We start from the raw sequence: 15,674 nt of genomic DNA, 5'->3' as shown, positions 1-15,674 counted from the left end.
ACCAGTCCCTGCCCCCAGGGCCGACGCGGGGGTGGGGGGCCGGCCCTGCTCCTGTCCCCCGCCCCCCCAGCTCCCTCCCCGGACGCCTGGGTCCCCCTGGTGTCAGGCAGCCGGACTCGAATCTCCTGGGATTTTTATTTCATTTAATCCCCTAATTATCCCCTGGGCCCCCGGAGTCCAGGAGGGGGCGGGTCCATCTTCCCAGTGGGCGGGGCAAGGGACCGGCCCTTCGCCCCGCCCCTTCCAGCGCAGGCTCCTCCCCTCCGGTCCTCAGCTCTGGAGCTCTTCTGTCCAGTGTCCCTGTGGGCAGGAGGGGGTCAGAGAGGGAGGGGCTTCCCCGTGAGGGGGCGGGGCTTAGGGGGCTACAAAGGGAGGTGGGGCAGGGGTTTGCCTGCCTGAGAAAGGGGCGGGGACAAAACGGAGGAGTGTGAAAGGGGAGGGGAGTCTGGGGGCGGGGCTTATTGGCAAAGGGGCGTGGTCATGGCGAGGCAGGCACATGGAAGGGGGTGGGGTTAAAGGCAAGAGGGGCGGGGACAGAAGAGGGAATCCCCATGGGCCCGGCCAATGGGCGGGGCTCTTGTGCCAAAGGGGAACACGCTAGGGGTGGAGCTTAGCGGCAAGTGGGCGGGGCTTACCTGCGAGGAGGCAGGGACTTCTTCCAAGTCGCCATAGCAACCCTGGTGGTAGCGAATCAGGTCGCCCCACAGGAGGAGGTTCTTGCAGCTGCAACAGGAAGGGGGGGGCCTTCACCATGGGAATTGGGTCGCCAAGGCAACATGCTGGGGAGGTTGCCTAGGGCACCTGGGTCCCATCCCTGCCCTCCCAGGGGCTCCCCGGGGCCCCGTACCCTGGGCAGTGCCCCTCCACGGGCAGGAACTGCTCCGGCTCCTCCCGCAGGAACTCCTGGGCCAGGCAGGCGGGGTGGGCAGCCAGGGGGCATCCGGGCTGGAAGCAGCGCAGGGGGGGGCCGTCCGCGTCCTGCAGGGGGGAGACAGACGTGGGGGAGGGTACAGGCCCCCCCTCTAAGCACTAGCCCCACTCCCCGCTCTGGGCTCCCGTCCCCCCACTCTAACCACCGGAGACCCCCCCCCCCCCGAGCTGGGAGAGAACCCAGGAGTCCGGGCTCCCAGCCCCCACTGCTCTTACATTAGGCTCCCCCTCCCCTCCCAGAGAACCCAGGTGTCCGGGAACCCGCAATGTACCTGGAGTCTCCTCAGGCAGAGGTTGCAGCGCTGGGCCTGAGCCGCCTGCCCCAGTGGGGGGGTGAGTTCTCCCTGCTCCCGCTCCCCGCCCCCCCCGGCTCGGCCCAGCGCCCGGACCTGCCCGAAGGCCAGAGGCATGTGCAGGGGGGGCTGGAGGGTGGGGGGGAAGTCCCGGCGGTAGCCTGGCTCCAGCCAGCGCACCGTGAGGGGCAGGCGGCACCAGGGGGCCGCGCGAAGCATGTGGGCCAGAACCCGGAGGTGGAAATCAAAGCGGGTCTCCCGGCGGGCGCGACGGCTCACGTGGCAGAGACGGCGAGAAGTGTGGGGGTGCTGCCAGGCCCACTCGAACTGGGGGGCAGAGAGACAGCGGAGTTAGAGAGCGGGGGCTGCGGGTTGGGAGTGAGGGGCACCAGCAGGGCTGGGGGGGAGGGGCTGGGCTGGTGGGGGGCTGCGGGTCAGGAGTGAGGGGCACCAGCAGGGCTGGGGGGGGCAGGGCTGGGCTAGCAGGGGCTCTGGGTTGGGAGTGAGGGGCACCGGCAGAGCTGGGGGGGGCAGAGCTGGGCTGGCAGGGGCTGCGGATCGGGAGTGAGGGGCACCGGCAGGTACCCGCAGTGCAGCCACATCGGAGGGGAAGCCGTGGACGATCAGCACCATCTCCCTGCAAGGAGAGAACCCAGGTCAGGCCATAGCTCCCAGCATGCCCCGCTCCTCCCACCCTGGGCCAGCCAGTTCTCCCAGCATGCCCTGCTCTCTCAGCCTGCACTCCCAGCATGCCCCGCTCCTCCCACCCTGGGCCAGCCAGTTCTCCCAGCATGCCCTGCTCCCTCAGCCTGCACTCCCAGCATGCCCCGCTCCTCCCACCCCGGGCCAGCCAGTTCTCCCAGCATGCCCTGCTCCTCCCGCCCCGGGCCAGCCAGTTCTCCCAGCATGCCCTGCTCCCTCAGCCTGCACTCCCAGCACGCCCATCTCTGCTGCTTAGGTTGGCATGAGTGCATGGCATGTGGGGAGCCTACCCCTGCAGCATGGCATGCTGGGATTACCCCCCCACACACCAGCACTGCATGCTGGGAGCCGTGCCCCCCGGAACCCCCAGGGTTACCAGGGCCCGCGCCCGCTGGTCTTCCAGGCCCCGCCACGGCGCTTGCCGGCGTTGTGCTGCCCGATGCGGCGCTGGGGGGCCACGGTGAAGCCGACGTAGATGCGGCCCCGGTACCGGGGGTTGGTGCAGAACAGCAGGTAGACGCCAAAGAACCCCCGTGGCTCCGCCCCCATGGCCGGGCCTGGGGAGAGGGGGCAGGAAAGGTCATGGCCAGCCAGCCCCACTTCTCAGCACGCAGCAGGTCCCCCCGCCCAGTGTCCCCACATCCCAGCATGCTCTAGGTCCCAAGCGGGTATCGGGGGTGCCCCCCCACTTCCCAGCATGCCCCAGGTCCCACGCATGCCCCCTACTTCCCAGCATGCTCTAAGTCCCAAGCAGGTATTGGGGGTGCCCCCCACTTCCCAGCATGCCCCGGGTCCCCCCCCCGTGACCCCCTCTTCCCAGCATGCCCCGGGGCCCCCCGTGACCCCCACTTCCCAGCATGCACCAGGTCCCCCCCGTGACCCCCACTTCCCAGCATGCTCTAAGTCCCCATCGGGTGCCCCACTTCCCAGCATGCCCCAGGTCCCCCCCCCGTGACCCCCTCTTCCCAGCATGCCCCGGGGCCCCCCGTGACCCCCACTTCCCAGCCTGCACCAGGTCCCCGTGACCCCACATCCCAGCCTGCCCTGGGCCCCCAGCCCCCACTTCCCAGCCTGCCCCAGAGCCCCCGTGACCCCACTTCCCAGCATGCACTTGGGCCTCCCCGTGACCCCCACTTCCCAGCATTCCCCGGGGGCCCCCCGTGCCCCCCACTTCCCAGCCTGCCCCGGGCCCCCGGCCCCCACTTCCCAGCCTGCCCCGGGGCCCCCCCGTGACCCCCACATCCCAGCATGCATCAGGTCTCCCCCCCGTACCCCCCACTTCCCAGCCTGCCCCGGGGCCCCTCCAATCCTGCCTCCAGCCTCAGCTCCTGGAGTCACCACCCAGGCCCAGCCCGGGAAGATGCACCAGGCGCCTCCCTCTGATTGGTGCCTTTGGGCGGTGCCGCTTCCAAAGATGGACCCTACTGGCCAAATCGCTTGAAGCCCCGCCCCCAGCCCAACTCTGATTGGCGGAACTGGGGCGAGTGGCGCATTGGGATGGGACCTGAGGCGGAAGTGGTGGCACCAGAGGCGGAAGTGGGCGGGATCCCAGCGCCTGGAGGAGCGGGATGGAGGCGGCCGAGCCGGCTCTGAGCGCGGAGACCCTGCGGGGGCGGCTGCTGCGCGGGCTGGAGGCGGAGCACGTGGTGAGCCCCCGGCCCCTCCCCCTCCCCTCCCCTCCCCCGCGCGGGGCGGGGCGGGTCAGGCGTCGGGGGGTCCCGGTTGGGGAGGGCGGGCGCGGGCGGGTATCGGGGTCCCCGGTGGGGAGGGGCGGGCGCGGGCGGGTATCGGGGATCCCGGTGGGGAGGGGGGCGGGCGGGTATCGGGGGTCCCTGGTTGGGGAGGGCGGGCGGGTATCGGGGTCCCTGGTGGGGAGGGGCGGGTATCGGGGTCCCCGGTGGGGAGGGGCGGGGCGGGTATCGGGGGTCCCCGGTGGCCAGCTTGGATCGGGGCTCAGGTCCCCACTCATGTCTCCCAGGAAGTGGAGGACACGACCCCGAGCCGCTGCTCCACCAGCTTCAAGGTCCTGGTTGTCTCGTCCCGGTTCCGGGGGAAGCCCCTGCTCCAGCGACACCGGTGAGCCCGGCCCCCGCCCCAAATCCTGGAGCTTGAGCCCCCCAACCTGCCCCCCAGCCTCCCGCTCCCCGACCCCAGGGGGCTCCTGGCTCCGCACTGACCCCCCTCCCCACAGGCTGGTGAACGAGCTGCTGGCCGAGGAGCTGAAGCACATTCACGCCTTGGAGCAGCGCACGCTGACCCCCGAGCAGTGGGCGAAGGAGCGGGGGGGCCTGCAGTGCGCCCCCCCCCCCCCCCCCGGGAGCAGGACGGAGCTGGGACCCCCGCGCCCCACGGAGCTGGGACATCGGCTGGAATAAAGGATTATGGGCAACAAAACAGTGTCTGACTGGTGCCCCTCACTCCCGACCCGCAGCCCCTGCCAGCCCAGCCCTGCCGGTGCCCCTCACTCCCGACCCGCAGCCCCTGCCAGCTCTGCTCTGCCGGTGCCCCTCACTCCCGACCCGCAGCCCCTGCCAGCCCAGCCCTGCCCCCCCAGCTCTGCCGGTGCCCCTCACTCCCGACTCGCAGCCCCTGCCAGCCCAGCCCTGCCCCCACAGCTCTGCCGGTGCCCCTCACTCCCGACCCGCAGCCCCTGTCAGCCCAGCCCAGCCCCCAGCCTGCCAGTGCCCCTCACTCCCGACCCACAGCCCCTGCCAGCCCAGTCCTGCCGGTGCCCCTCACTCCCGACCCGCAGCCCCTGCCAGCCCAGCCCTGCCGGTGCCCCTCACTCCCGACCCGCAGCCCCTGCCAGCCCAGCCCAGCCCTGCTCCCCGCCCCCAGCTCTGCCGGTGCCCCTCACTCCTGACCCACAGCCCCTGCCAGCCCAGCGCCCCCCAGCCCCGCCGGTGCCCCTCCCTCCCGACCCGCAGCCCCTGCCAGCCCAGCCCTGCCCTGCCGGTGCCCCTCACTCCCGACCCGCAGCCCCTGCCAGCCCAGCCCTGCCCCCCCCAGCTCTGCCGGTGCCCCTCACTCCCGACCCGCAGCCCCTGCCAGCCCAGCCCTGCCCCCACAGCTCTGCCGGTGCCCCTCACTCCCGACCCGCAGCCCCTGTCAGCCCAGCCCTGCCCCCCCCCAGCTCTGCCAGTGCCCCTCACTCCCGACCCGCAGCCCCTGCCAGCCCAGCCCTGCCGGTGCCCCTCACTCCCGACCCGCAGCCCCTGCCAGCCCAGCCCTGCCGGTGCCCCTCACTCCCGACTCGCAGCCCCTGTCAGCCCAGCCCTGCCCCCCCAGCCCTGCCGGTGCCCCTCACTCCCGACCCGCAGCCCCTGCCAGCCCAGCCCTGCCCCCCCAGCTCTGCCGGTGCCCCTCACTCCCGACCCGCAGCCCCTGGCAGCCCAGCCCTGCCGGTGCCCCTCACTCCTGACCCACAGTCTCTGCCAGCCCAGCCCTGCCCCCCGCAGCTCTGCCGGTGCCCCTCACTCTCGACCCGCAGCCCCCTGCTAGCCCAGCCCTGCCCGACCCGCAGCCATACCCACTATTCCTGGAGGACCCAGCTGGGGGATTTCAGGTTATGAATTGGGAGGGGGCAGTTGAACCGTTTGTGGCTTTAACAATCCCTTGGTTCAATGTGTCCTGCAAAGCTGCCATCAGTAGCCTTCAGAGTCAACACACGTCCCTGCTGTATCGAAGCCTCAGGGCCGTGACGCGTGGAGGCATCCGCCGTTTCCCCCCACTCTCCACCATTGGGGGGGTCTCAGCCACCCCCCACCCCCAGCACAAAGCGAGGCACAGGTGCTATTTACAAAGTTTATTTGTAGAAACCTTCACAGCAGAAAGACACGGGCGTCCGTCCCCTCCCCTGGGGTGGCCCCCCAGTTCCGCCGTATCCCCCCATTACTCCCCCCACCCCCCATGACTTAAAAAAACAAGGTAAAAAAGATAAAAGCTTCTCTGTACAGGGCGGGAGGGATCCGGCCTCCCAGAGACTGGGGGGGGAAGGGGGGTTATGGGGGCATTTGAGGGTTACCTGGGCAGGACCTGGCCCCCCACCAAGGTGGGTCTCTGGCCATGGCAGATGCTGGGGGGGGGGGGCAGGAGGAGGCTCCAGCAGCAAAGCTTGTGGGGGGCAGGGGGGTTCCAGTGTCATGGGGAAGCCCTGAGTTGGACAGAAGGTTGGGGTGGGGGACAGAGGCTCCCCCCGGCTATTTGGCAGCCTGCGCCTCCAGCACCGCGATGCGTCGCTCCTGCTCCGCTACCGTCGCCTGCAGCTGCCGCACGTCCTCGGTCAACTTCTCCAGCGCCTGGGGACGGGGAGAGCTCGTGTGCTGCCCCTCACTCCCGACCCGCAGCCCCTGCCGGCCCAGCCTCATCGGTGCCCCTCACTCCCGACCCGCAGCCCCTGCCGGCCCAGCCATGGGGTCCCCTCCCCCGGCCCCGCCGGTGCCCCTCACTCCCGACCCGCAGCCCCTGCCCCCCTCACTCCCGACCCGCAGCCCCTGCCCCCCCAGCCTCATCGGTGCCCCTCACTCCCGACCCGCAGCCCCTGCCGGCCCAGCCCCACCGGTGCCCCTCACTCCCGACCCGCAGCCCCTGCCGGCCCAGCCATGGGGTCCCCTCCCCTGGCCCCGCCGGTGCCCCTCACTCCCGACCCTCAGCCCCCCCCCCTTGTCTCACCCCAGGGCTGCCCCCGTCGGAGCAGGTCTGGCTCCGGCGCGGCTCCAGGATGCTCTTGTTGACTTTGAACTCCCGGCTCTTGGGCGGGACGTATCCGTCCTTCAGGGAGATGAGCAGGGGGCCGGCGTCCTTGCCCCCGAACCATTCTTCTGCCGTCAGCGCGGGGTCGGGCCCGGCCGTGTCGGGGTACAGGTCCTCCTGGAACAGGTCTGACTGCGGGAGAAGAGAGCCAGCATGGGTCCCAGGCGTCCGGGCTCACAGCCCCCCTCCCCAAGCCGGGATGGAACCCAGGCATCTGGTCTTGCAGCCCTCCCCCCCACAAGCTGGGATGGAACCCAGGTGTCCGGGCTCACAGCCCCACCCCCTCCTCTAACCACCAGACCCCCCAGCTCACCTTGCGGGGCACCGTCATGGCAATGGGTTCACATCTGCGCTCATGGAGTTTGTAGAATCTGAAATGCAGAGGGAAGGGGGGTCAGGGTGGCGGGGGGGGGTCTCTTGGGATCCTGGCAGGGGAGGGGATTGGGGGGCTGAGTGATGGGGTTAGATGTTCTTCCTGTGCTGCCCCAGCCCAGCGCAGATCCCAAGCGAAACACCCAATGACCACGAGGTCCGTTAAGGGACGAAGGCGCCAGGCCAGGTTCATTGTCGGCGAGGCAGGTCCTAGGATCCCGCAGACTCGGCCGCACCAATAATACAGGGAGCAGCTCGGCGAAGGGCAGGACTTTCCACTTCCCCCTCGGCCAGCCAGAGACGCTCCCTGGGAGGCTCCATTTTATACAGAGACACAAACCAGTTAGGTCCTGGGGGCCAGCGCGTCCCTGTTCTCTGTGGGGAGGTGCTGGGGTGGGGTGGTCGGGTCCCACCCATCTGGGATGGGGGCGCGAGTGTCCTGGGCCCAGCACCTCTCAGGAGGGTCTTCCCCAGCCTGGCTCTGCTTGAGCCCAGCCACGGGGGGCTGGAGGGGGATTTGGGGGGCCCAGGGGAGGTGGGGGGGTCGGGCCCCCCTACCTGGCGATCTCGCACTTGCTGACGTCCAGGCCTCGCTTGGGCATCCAGCCGCCCCCGCGCTGGGACTCCTTGGAGCTGTAGAGGGACAGGAAGTGCAGGTAGGGGGCCTCGGGCGTCACCTCGAAGTAGCGGATGGAGCTGTCGCCCTGTGGGGGGGACAGACGGGGGTCAGTGGGGGGAGCCGGGAGCCCAGTGGGCTGCCCCGGACGCCTGGGTCCCGCGCCGACCTTGCCGCAGAGGTAGACCATGCTGGTGTCCGGGTCGTAGTGGGGGAGCAGCACCCCGCTGCTCGTGTCCAGCTCCTGCAGGTTCATGGGCTCCTCCAGGGGCGCCGGGGGGGGGGGCGCGGGGGTCAGGCTCCCTCAGCGCCAGCTGCTGCTCGCTCAGGGAGGGGCTGGGGAGAGGGAGGTGGGCGGGGCTAGAACAGAGGGTTGAGGGTGGGGTTTCTCCCTGGCTCCCACCTCACCACCTGTCACTTGCTGGGGGGGGGCGGCAGGGTCTCCCTGGGTCGCTAAGGGGCGGGGTCTCACCGGGGAGGGGGCAGCAGGCTCTCATTGGATCCCAGAGGGTGGGGCGGGGGCAGGGGGTCTCACCGGGTCCCGGGGCAGAGGGGCAGAGGGGTGGGGGCAGGGGCAGGGGTCTCACTGGGTCCCGAGGGATGGGGGGCAGCAGGCTCTCATTGGATCACAGAGGGTGGGGGCGGGGGTCTCACCGGGTCCCGGGCAGAGGGGCGGGGCAGGGGCAGGCTCTCACTGGGTCCCAGAGGGTGGAGTGGAGTGGGGTGGGGCGGGAGGGGTCTCACCGGGTCCCGGGCAGAGGGGTGGGGTGGGGGCAGGGGCAGGCTCTCACTGGATCCCAGAGGGTGGGGTGGGGGGGGGGGGGTCTCACCGGGCAGAGGGGCGGGGTCAGGGGCAGGCTCTCACTGGATCCCAGAGGGTGGGGCAGGGGTCTCACTGGGTCCCGAGGGAGGGGGCAGCAGGCTCTCATTGGATCCCAGAGGGTGGGGGGCAGGGGCAGGGTCTCACTGGATCCCAGAGGGTGGGGTGGGGTGGGGGCGGGGGGGGTCTCACCGGGTCCCACAGCGCCACCTGGCGCTCGCTCATGCGGCTGAAGCCGGTGGTGAGGATCTTGCCGTCGTCCAGCAGGACAGCGCGGACCGGCCGGGAGCCCTCGTGGGGGTTGGCCTTTTCCTGGGGGGAGACGGGGGTCACAGAGACAGGGAACCACCCCATAGCCCCGCCCCAGGTCATAGCCCCGCCCCTGTAGCCCCGCCCCAGGTCATAGCCCTGCCCCTGTAGCCCCGCCCCAGGTCATAGCTCCGCCCCTGTATCCCCATAGCCCCGCCCCAGGTAATAACTCCGCCCCTGTATCCCCCTTAGCCCTGTCCCCTGGTCATAGCCCCGCCCTGTATCCCCCATAGCCCCGCCCCGGGTCATAGCCCCGCCCTGTATCCCCCATAGCCCCGCCCCTGTATCCCCATAGCCCCGTATCCCCATAGCCCCGCCCCGGGTCATAGCCCCGCCCTGTATCCCCATAGCTCCGCCCCAGGTAATAGCTCCGCCCCTGTATCCCCCATAGCGCGGCCCCCAGGTCATAGCCCCGCCCTGTATCCCCCATACCCCCGCCCCGGGTCATAGCCCCGCCCCGTATCCCCCATAGCCCCGCCCCGGGTCATAGCCCCGCCCCGTATCCCCCATAGCCCCGCCCCCCACTCACGGCGACCACCCGGCCGGAGCGGGGCACGATCACGCGGACCCGGCCGTCCCGGCAGCAGGTGCAGAGCCGGGACCCGTCGCGGCTCCAGGCCACGCTGTAGATGGTGTCGGGGTGCAGGTCCCGCAGCTCCCGCAGCGCCTGGCCCGAGCCCACGTCCCACAGCAGCACGGCGTTGTCACAGCCTGGGGGGCAGGGGAGGGTCAGCGGGGGAGGGGCAAGGGGGGCAGGGCGGAGGGGAAGGGGAAGGGCGCCCCCCAGCCCCCGGCAGTACCTGCGCTCAGCAGCACGTTCTGGGCCGTAGGGTGCCAGGCCACGATGCCGACACGTTTCGAGTGCCCCTCCAGCGTGACCAGCGGCTCCGTCAGGGGGCGCACCAGCCCCCCGTCCGGTACCTCCCACACCTGGGAGGAGAGAGCGGGTCAGCCTGGCCCCACACGCCCTGGGGGGAGCAGCCTGGGGGCTCTGGATCCACCCGCTGCCACCCCCCGCTCACCATGACGGTGCCCCTGCCCCCCCGCTCACCATGACGGTGCCCCCCTGCCCTGCTCACCATGATGGTGCAGCCCCACCCACGCTCACCATTACAGTGCCCCCTGCCCTGCTCACCATGGGTGCAGCCCCGCTCACCATGACGGTGCCCCCCTGCCCTGCTCACCATGATGGTGCAGCCCCACCCACGCTCACCATTACAGTGCCCCCCACGCTCACCATCCTGGTGCAGATCCCCACTCACCATGACGGTGCCCCTGCCCCCCCACTCACCATGATGGTGCAGCCCCCCCCCGCTCACCATGACGGTGCCCCTGCCCCGCCGCTCACCATGACGGTGCAGTCCTCGGAGCCGCTGGCAATGATGTTGTCGTTGTGGGGACACCACTCGATGTCCAGCACCGGGGCCGTGTGTCCGCACACCAGGGGCTGGGACTTGTCCAGGCGCCCGGTCTGCGGGTAGAGGAGCAGAGTTAGGACCCAGGCGTCCGAGATCCCCGCCCTTCACCCCACTGCACCCTGGCTCCTGACTGCAGTTACAGCCTTTGCCCACCAGGGGGGGGGGAATAGAGGCTTCACCCTTTGCACTGGGAAGGATGAGGGGGATTCTCCCCTTTGCTGCCCCCTCCGACACCCCCGGGAGCTGCACCCCCCTCAGGGGGAGCAGCCCTGAGACTCCCTGAATATCTGTGGGGCAGGTGAAGAGTGGGACATAGTGCTTAGAACAGGGGGCTGGGAGCCCGGACTCCTGGGTTCTCTCCTGGCTCTCGGAGGGGAGTGGGGGCTGGTGGTTAGAGCAGGGGGCTGGGAGCCCGGACTCCTGGGTTCTCTCCCAGCTCTGGGAGAGGAGTGGGGGCTGGTGGGTCAGAGCAGGGGGGCTGGGAGCCAGGACACCTGGGTTCTCTCCCCGGCTCTGGGAGGGGAGTGGGGGCTGGTGGGTCAGAGCAGGGGGGCTGGAGCCAGGACTCCTGGGGTCTCACCCCGGCTCTTGGAGGGGAGTGGGGGCTGGTGGTTAGAGCAGGGGGGCTGGGAGCCAGGACTCCTGGGTTCTCTCCCGGCTCGGGGAGGAGTGGGGCTGGTGGGTTAGAGCAGGGGCTGGCGCCCGGACTCCTGGGTTCTCTCCCCGGCTCTTGGTGGGGAGTGGGGGCTGGTGGGTTAGAGCAGGGGCTGGGAGCCAGGACTCCTGGGTTCTCTCCCTGGCTCTGGGAGGGGAGGGGGGCTGGTGGTTAGAGCAGGGGGGCTGGGAGCCAGGACTCCTGGGTTCTCTCCCGGCTCTGGGAGGGGAGTGGGGGCTGGTGGGTTAGAGCAGGGGGGCTGGGAGCCAGGACTCCTGGGTTCTCTCCAGGCTCGGGGAGGGGATGGGGGCTGGTGGGTTAGAGCAGGGGGAGCTGGAGCCAGGACTCCTGGGTTCTCTCCAGGCTCGGGGAGGGTGGATTAAGTGTGTGTGGAGAGTCCCTGCGGCTCCCCCCATGGCCTCAGGGCCAGGGGAGTTTCCCGGGGAGGGGGACGGGTATCTGGCTGTGTCCGTCTTGCGACACTGCTCCCAGCCCCAGTGCCCCAGACGTGCCCATAAAAGGCGACATGAGCCCTTCCCCCGCCGTGGGGCAGGAAACGCGGTGAGAACGCAGCAGGGTCTGGTAGCGGGACGGCTGCTCCTTCAGCACCAGCTCCCTGGGGTCCCTCCTAGGCTCCCACCCACAGGCCAGGACTCTTCCCTGACCCCACACCCACCCCATTCCTGGGTCCCTCGCCCACTGCATGCCACACCCACTGAGCACAGAATCCCCCTCCCAGCTCCCCCCATCGTCCCCCTGAGTAGCCAGGTGGCACCCACAAAAATGGCAGTGCCAGAAAAAAGTTCCCCAGGGATTGAGGAATGATGGGAAATTCCCTCACAGCCAGGCCAGGACGGGCCAAGGGGCTAAAACCAGAGACATGGTGTGTGTGGCGCCAGGGCTGGGCTGGCAGGGGCTGCGGGTCGGGAGTGAGGGGCACCGGCAGAGCTGGGCTGGCAGGGGCTGCGGGTCGGGAGTGAGGGGCACCGGCAGAGCTGGGCTGGCAGGGGCTGCGGGTCGGGAGTGAGGGGCACCGGCAGAGCTGGGCTGGCAGGGGCTGCGGGTCGGGAGTGAGGGGCACCGGCAGAGCTGGGGGGGGCAGGGCTGGGTTGGCAGGGGCTGCGGGTTGGGAGTGAGGGGCACCGGCAGGGCTGGGGGCAGGGCTGGGCTGGCAGGGGGCTGCGGCTCGGGAGTGAGGGGCACCGGCAGAGCTGGGGGGGGCAGGGCTGTGCTAGCAGGCGCTGCGGGTCAGAAGTGAGGGGCACTGGTGGGGCGGCTGGGCTGGGCTGGCAGGGGCTGCGGGTCGGGAGTGAGGGGCACCGGCAGAGCAGAGCTGGCAGGGGCTGCGGGTCGGGAGTGAGGGGCACCGGCAGGGCTGGGCTGGCAGGGGCTGCGGGTCGGGAGTGAGGGGCACCGGCAGAGCTGAGGGGGGGGGACGGGTTCTCTCTTTGCTCAGTTTTTCTGCTCCGGTCACGATGGAGTCACAAGACGGAGCATCCTGGGAGCTGAGGGTCCCTCCAAGGCCTCATGCTGCCGCCCCCTTCCCCCGGGCCAGGGAAGGACACAGGGCCCTTTATCCCCCAGCTGCCCCTCACTCCCGACCCGCAGCCCCTGCCCCCCCATTCCAATGGTGCTCCTCACTCCCGACCCACAGCCCCTGCCCCCCCCCCAGCCCCCATGCTTAGGTAATGTTCTATCTCTCTCCATCTGTCTGCGTTTCCGGGGGCGGGGGGGGGGGGTTTGTGAAACCGCCAAACAGGCAGATCTTGACTTTTTTGCCTTAAATGGCTCCAAATTTGAACCTGGGGCGGAAGCAGGCGTGTAAAAGGGGAAGTGGGTTTGGGGGGAGGGGGGGCAGGTCTGAGACAGCTCAGCCCTCGCCTAGTCGAACTGGGGCTGCGTGGCACCGGGGGGGGGGTCGGGTCAGGTCAGAGCTGGATCCCCTGTGCAATGAGCCCAACAAGAGAGACACAGCGACTAGCAGGGGCTGCGGGTCGGGAGGGAGGGGCACCGGAGGGGCTGGGGGGCTGCGGGTCGGGGTGAGGGGCACCGGGGCTGCTGGGGGCTGCGGGTCGGGGTGAGGGGCACCAGGAGGGCTGGGGGCTGTGGGTCGGGAGTGAGGGGCACCGGAGGGGCTGGGGGCTGCGGGTCGGGGTGAGGGGCACCAGGGGCTGGGGGCTGCGGGTCGGGAGTGAGGGGCACCAGGAGGGCTGGGGGCTGCGGGTCGGGAGTGAGGGGCACCAGGGGTTGGGGGTGCGGGTCGGGAGTGAGGGGCACCGGCTGGGCTGGGGGGGCGGAGTTACCTTGGCCAGGGGCAGCACCATAAAGGCCCCTCCCCCACTGGCCTCCACAATCATGGCCAGGAATTTGGGGTTCACGGAGCAGAAGCTGCTGTCCCAGGTGGTCTGCGAGATCCGCACGTCGTCGTAGCACTGGTCGGCCTTCGCCGGCTGCCCGAACACATGGCGGAACTTGCTGCTGCGCACGACTTTCCGGCTCATGGCAGCTGGGGAGAGACGCAGGGTCACCGGTGCCCCTCACTCCCGACCCGCAGCCCCACAGCCCCGCCGGTGCCCCTCACTCCCGACCCGCAGCCCCACAGCCCCGCCGGTGCCCCTCACTCCCGACCCGCAGCCCCACAGCCCCACCGGTGCCCCTCACTCCCGACCCGCAGCCCCCCCAGCCCCAGTAATCCCCTCTGCTGAGACCCCTCCCCATGCCCCCAGGTAGCCGTCTCCACCATCACCCTGCCTGCCCCTCCCAGCCACTGCAAGCGTCTTCACAGCTCAGTAGGTGAGTCCCCAGGGCTCTGCAGGGAGCTTGGCTGGGAGGAGGAGACCCAGAGTGCATAGAAATAGGCCGGCCAAGAGAACCCAGGAGTCCTGGCTCCCACCCCCCTCCCAGAGCCAGAACCCAGGAGTCCTGGCTCCCACCCCCCTCCCAGAGATAGAACCCAGGACTCCTGGCTCCCAGCCCCCTCCCAGAGCCAGAACCCAGGAGTCCTGGCTCCCAGCCCCCTCCCAGCGTCAGAACCCAGGAGTCCTGGCTCCCAGCCCCCTCCCAGAGCCAGAACCCAGGAGTCCTGGCTCCCAGCGCCAGAACCCAGGAGTCCTGGCTCCCAGCCCCCTCCCAGAGTCAGAACCCAGGAGTCCTGGCTCCCAGCCCCCTCCCAGAGCCAGAACCCAGGAGTCCTGGCTCCCAGCCCCCTCCCAGAGCCAGAACCCAGGAGTCCTGGCTCCCAGCCCCCTGCTCTCACCAGCTCCAGATGCTCTGGTGTCACAGTGAATCCGGAGGCTGCAGATCAGAGCATTTTAACGCCCTTCGCTGTCACAGCTCGGTGGGGGTGGCGCCTTAAAGGGACAGGACAGGCGCGGGGAGGGGCCTTGGACACCCCCCCTTCACTTCCCCGGTCTGGGACCCACGGGCCGGCTCGCTCTGGGAGGAAGGGAACCGGGGTGGAAATAAGGGGCAGGGAAAACAGCTGGGGCACGGGACCCCGGCGTCCGGGCTGGCAGCACCAGGACCCAACCCCCAGGTGGCTCTTCTGTGAAACAGGCAACCGGCCCATCCGGCCTTCCCCAGGCACCTCGGGCCAGGCATGGCGGGTGTGTCTCCAGACACCTCTGTCTGTCCATCCCCCAGAGCGCTAGTCACACCTCTGTCTGTCTGTCTGTCCGTCCCCAACCGCCCCTCGATCCATCCATCCCCATCCACCCACCCCCTCCATCCAGCCCCACAGAGCGGCTCTACCGGCCTCCTACCTAGTCACACGTGTCTGTCTGTCCGTCCCCCAGAGCGCTAGTCACACCTCTGTCTGTCTGTCTGTCCCCACACCCCGCCTCTCTCTCTCTCTAGCCCCATCCACCCCCCTCTCGCTCGCTTGCTCACTCTCTATCCCCCCCGGCCCAGCAGCTGTCAGGGGGCGTCAGACACGCCCTGTGCTCTGCCCCCGCCCCACTCTGGCGTGCCCACCTGGACCCCCCCCGATACCCCCGGCTGGAACCGGCCTGGCATCGCCAGCCAGCCGTCGGGGCTCGCCCTGCCGCGTGGGGCCGGGCCTCTCTCCCAGGGGTTAACCCCTCCCGATACCCCCGGCTGGAACCGGCCAGGCATCGCCAGCCAGCCCTCGGGGCTCGCCTGCCGCGTGGGCCGGGCCTCTCCCAGGGGTTAACCCCGATACCCGGCTGGAACCGCCTGGCATCGCCAGCCAGCCCTCGGGGCTCGCCGTGCCGGTGGGGCCGGGCCTCTCTCCCAGGGGTTAACCCCCCCCCGATGCCCCCAGCTGGAACCGGCCTGGCATCGCCAGCCAGCCGTCGGGGCTCGCCCTGCCGCGTGGGCCGGGCCTCTCCCAGGGGTTAACCCCGATACCCCCGGCTGGAACCGGCCTGGCATCGCCAGCCAGCCGTCGGGGCTCGCCCTGCCGCGTGGGGCCGGGCCTCTCTCCCAGGGGTTAACCCCCCCCCGATACCCCCGGCTGGAACCGGCCTGGCATCGCCAGGCAGCCCTCGGGGCTCGCCCTGCCGCGTGGGGCCGGGCCTCTCTCCCAGGGGTTAACCCCCCCCCGATACCCCCGGCTGGAACCGGCCTGGCATCGCCAGCCAGCCCTCGGGGCTCGCCCTGCCGGTGGGGCCGGGCCTCTCTCCCAGGGGTTAACCCCCCCCCGATGCCCCCCGCTGGAACCGGCCTGGCATCGCCAGCCAGCCCTCGGGGCTCACCCTGCCGCGTGGGGCGGGCCTCTCCCAGGGGTTAACCCCCTCCCGATACCCCCGGCTGGAACCGGCCTGGCATCGCCAGCCAGCCCTCGGGG

The 15,674-nt window shown here is 70.5% G+C and overlaps 3 protein-coding genes across 3 annotated transcripts; 1 reads left to right on the top strand and 2 right to left on the bottom strand.

The window, feature by feature from the left end:
- Positions 1-116: 116 nt before the first annotated feature.
- SLX1A (SLX1 homolog A, structure-specific endonuclease subunit) lies at positions 117-3,389 on the bottom strand. Its single transcript, XM_039535282.1, has 7 exons — positions 3,239-3,389; positions 2,302-2,482; positions 1,809-1,860; positions 1,203-1,550; positions 848-978; positions 636-723; positions 117-300 (listed from the first exon to the last, which is right to left on the bottom strand). The coding sequence occupies exons 2-7, from the start codon at positions 2,472-2,474 to the stop codon at positions 271-273; spliced, it is 822 nt and encodes a 273-aa protein (XP_039391216.1). The 5' UTR covers positions 2,475-2,482; positions 3,239-3,389; the 3' UTR covers positions 117-270.
- Positions 1,773-4,331, top strand: BOLA2B (bolA family member 2B). The gene is made up of 4 exons (XM_039535283.1): positions 1,773-1,879; positions 3,340-3,571; positions 3,904-4,001; positions 4,117-4,331. The coding sequence occupies exons 2-4, from the start codon at positions 3,494-3,496 to the stop codon at positions 4,298-4,300; spliced, it is 360 nt and encodes a 119-aa protein (XP_039391217.1). The 5' UTR covers positions 1,773-1,879; positions 3,340-3,493; the 3' UTR covers positions 4,301-4,331.
- Positions 4,332-5,824: 1,493 nt separating this feature from the next.
- Positions 5,825-14,515, bottom strand: CORO1A (coronin 1A). Its single transcript, XM_039537036.1, has 11 exons — positions 14,124-14,515; positions 13,171-13,373; positions 10,143-10,265; positions 9,595-9,724; positions 9,324-9,505; positions 8,682-8,797; positions 7,835-7,943; positions 7,608-7,753; positions 6,991-7,048; positions 6,597-6,809; positions 5,825-6,223 (listed from the first exon to the last, which is right to left on the bottom strand). Exons 2-11 carry the CDS (start codon positions 13,366-13,368, stop codon positions 6,125-6,127), a joined length of 1,374 nt encoding a protein of 457 aa, XP_039392970.1. The 5' UTR covers positions 13,369-13,373; positions 14,124-14,515; the 3' UTR covers positions 5,825-6,124.
- Positions 14,516-15,674: the final 1,159 nt, after the last annotated feature.

Source organism: Mauremys reevesii, linkage group 4 (assembly GCF_016161935.1).
Source record: "Mauremys reevesii isolate NIE-2019 linkage group 4, ASM1616193v1, whole genome shotgun sequence".
Classification (NCBI taxonomy): Eukaryota; Metazoa; Chordata; order Testudines; family Geoemydidae; genus Mauremys; species Mauremys reevesii.
The sequence above is the reverse complement of the archived record's forward strand: the minus strand, read 5'-3'. Positions and strand labels throughout refer to the sequence as shown.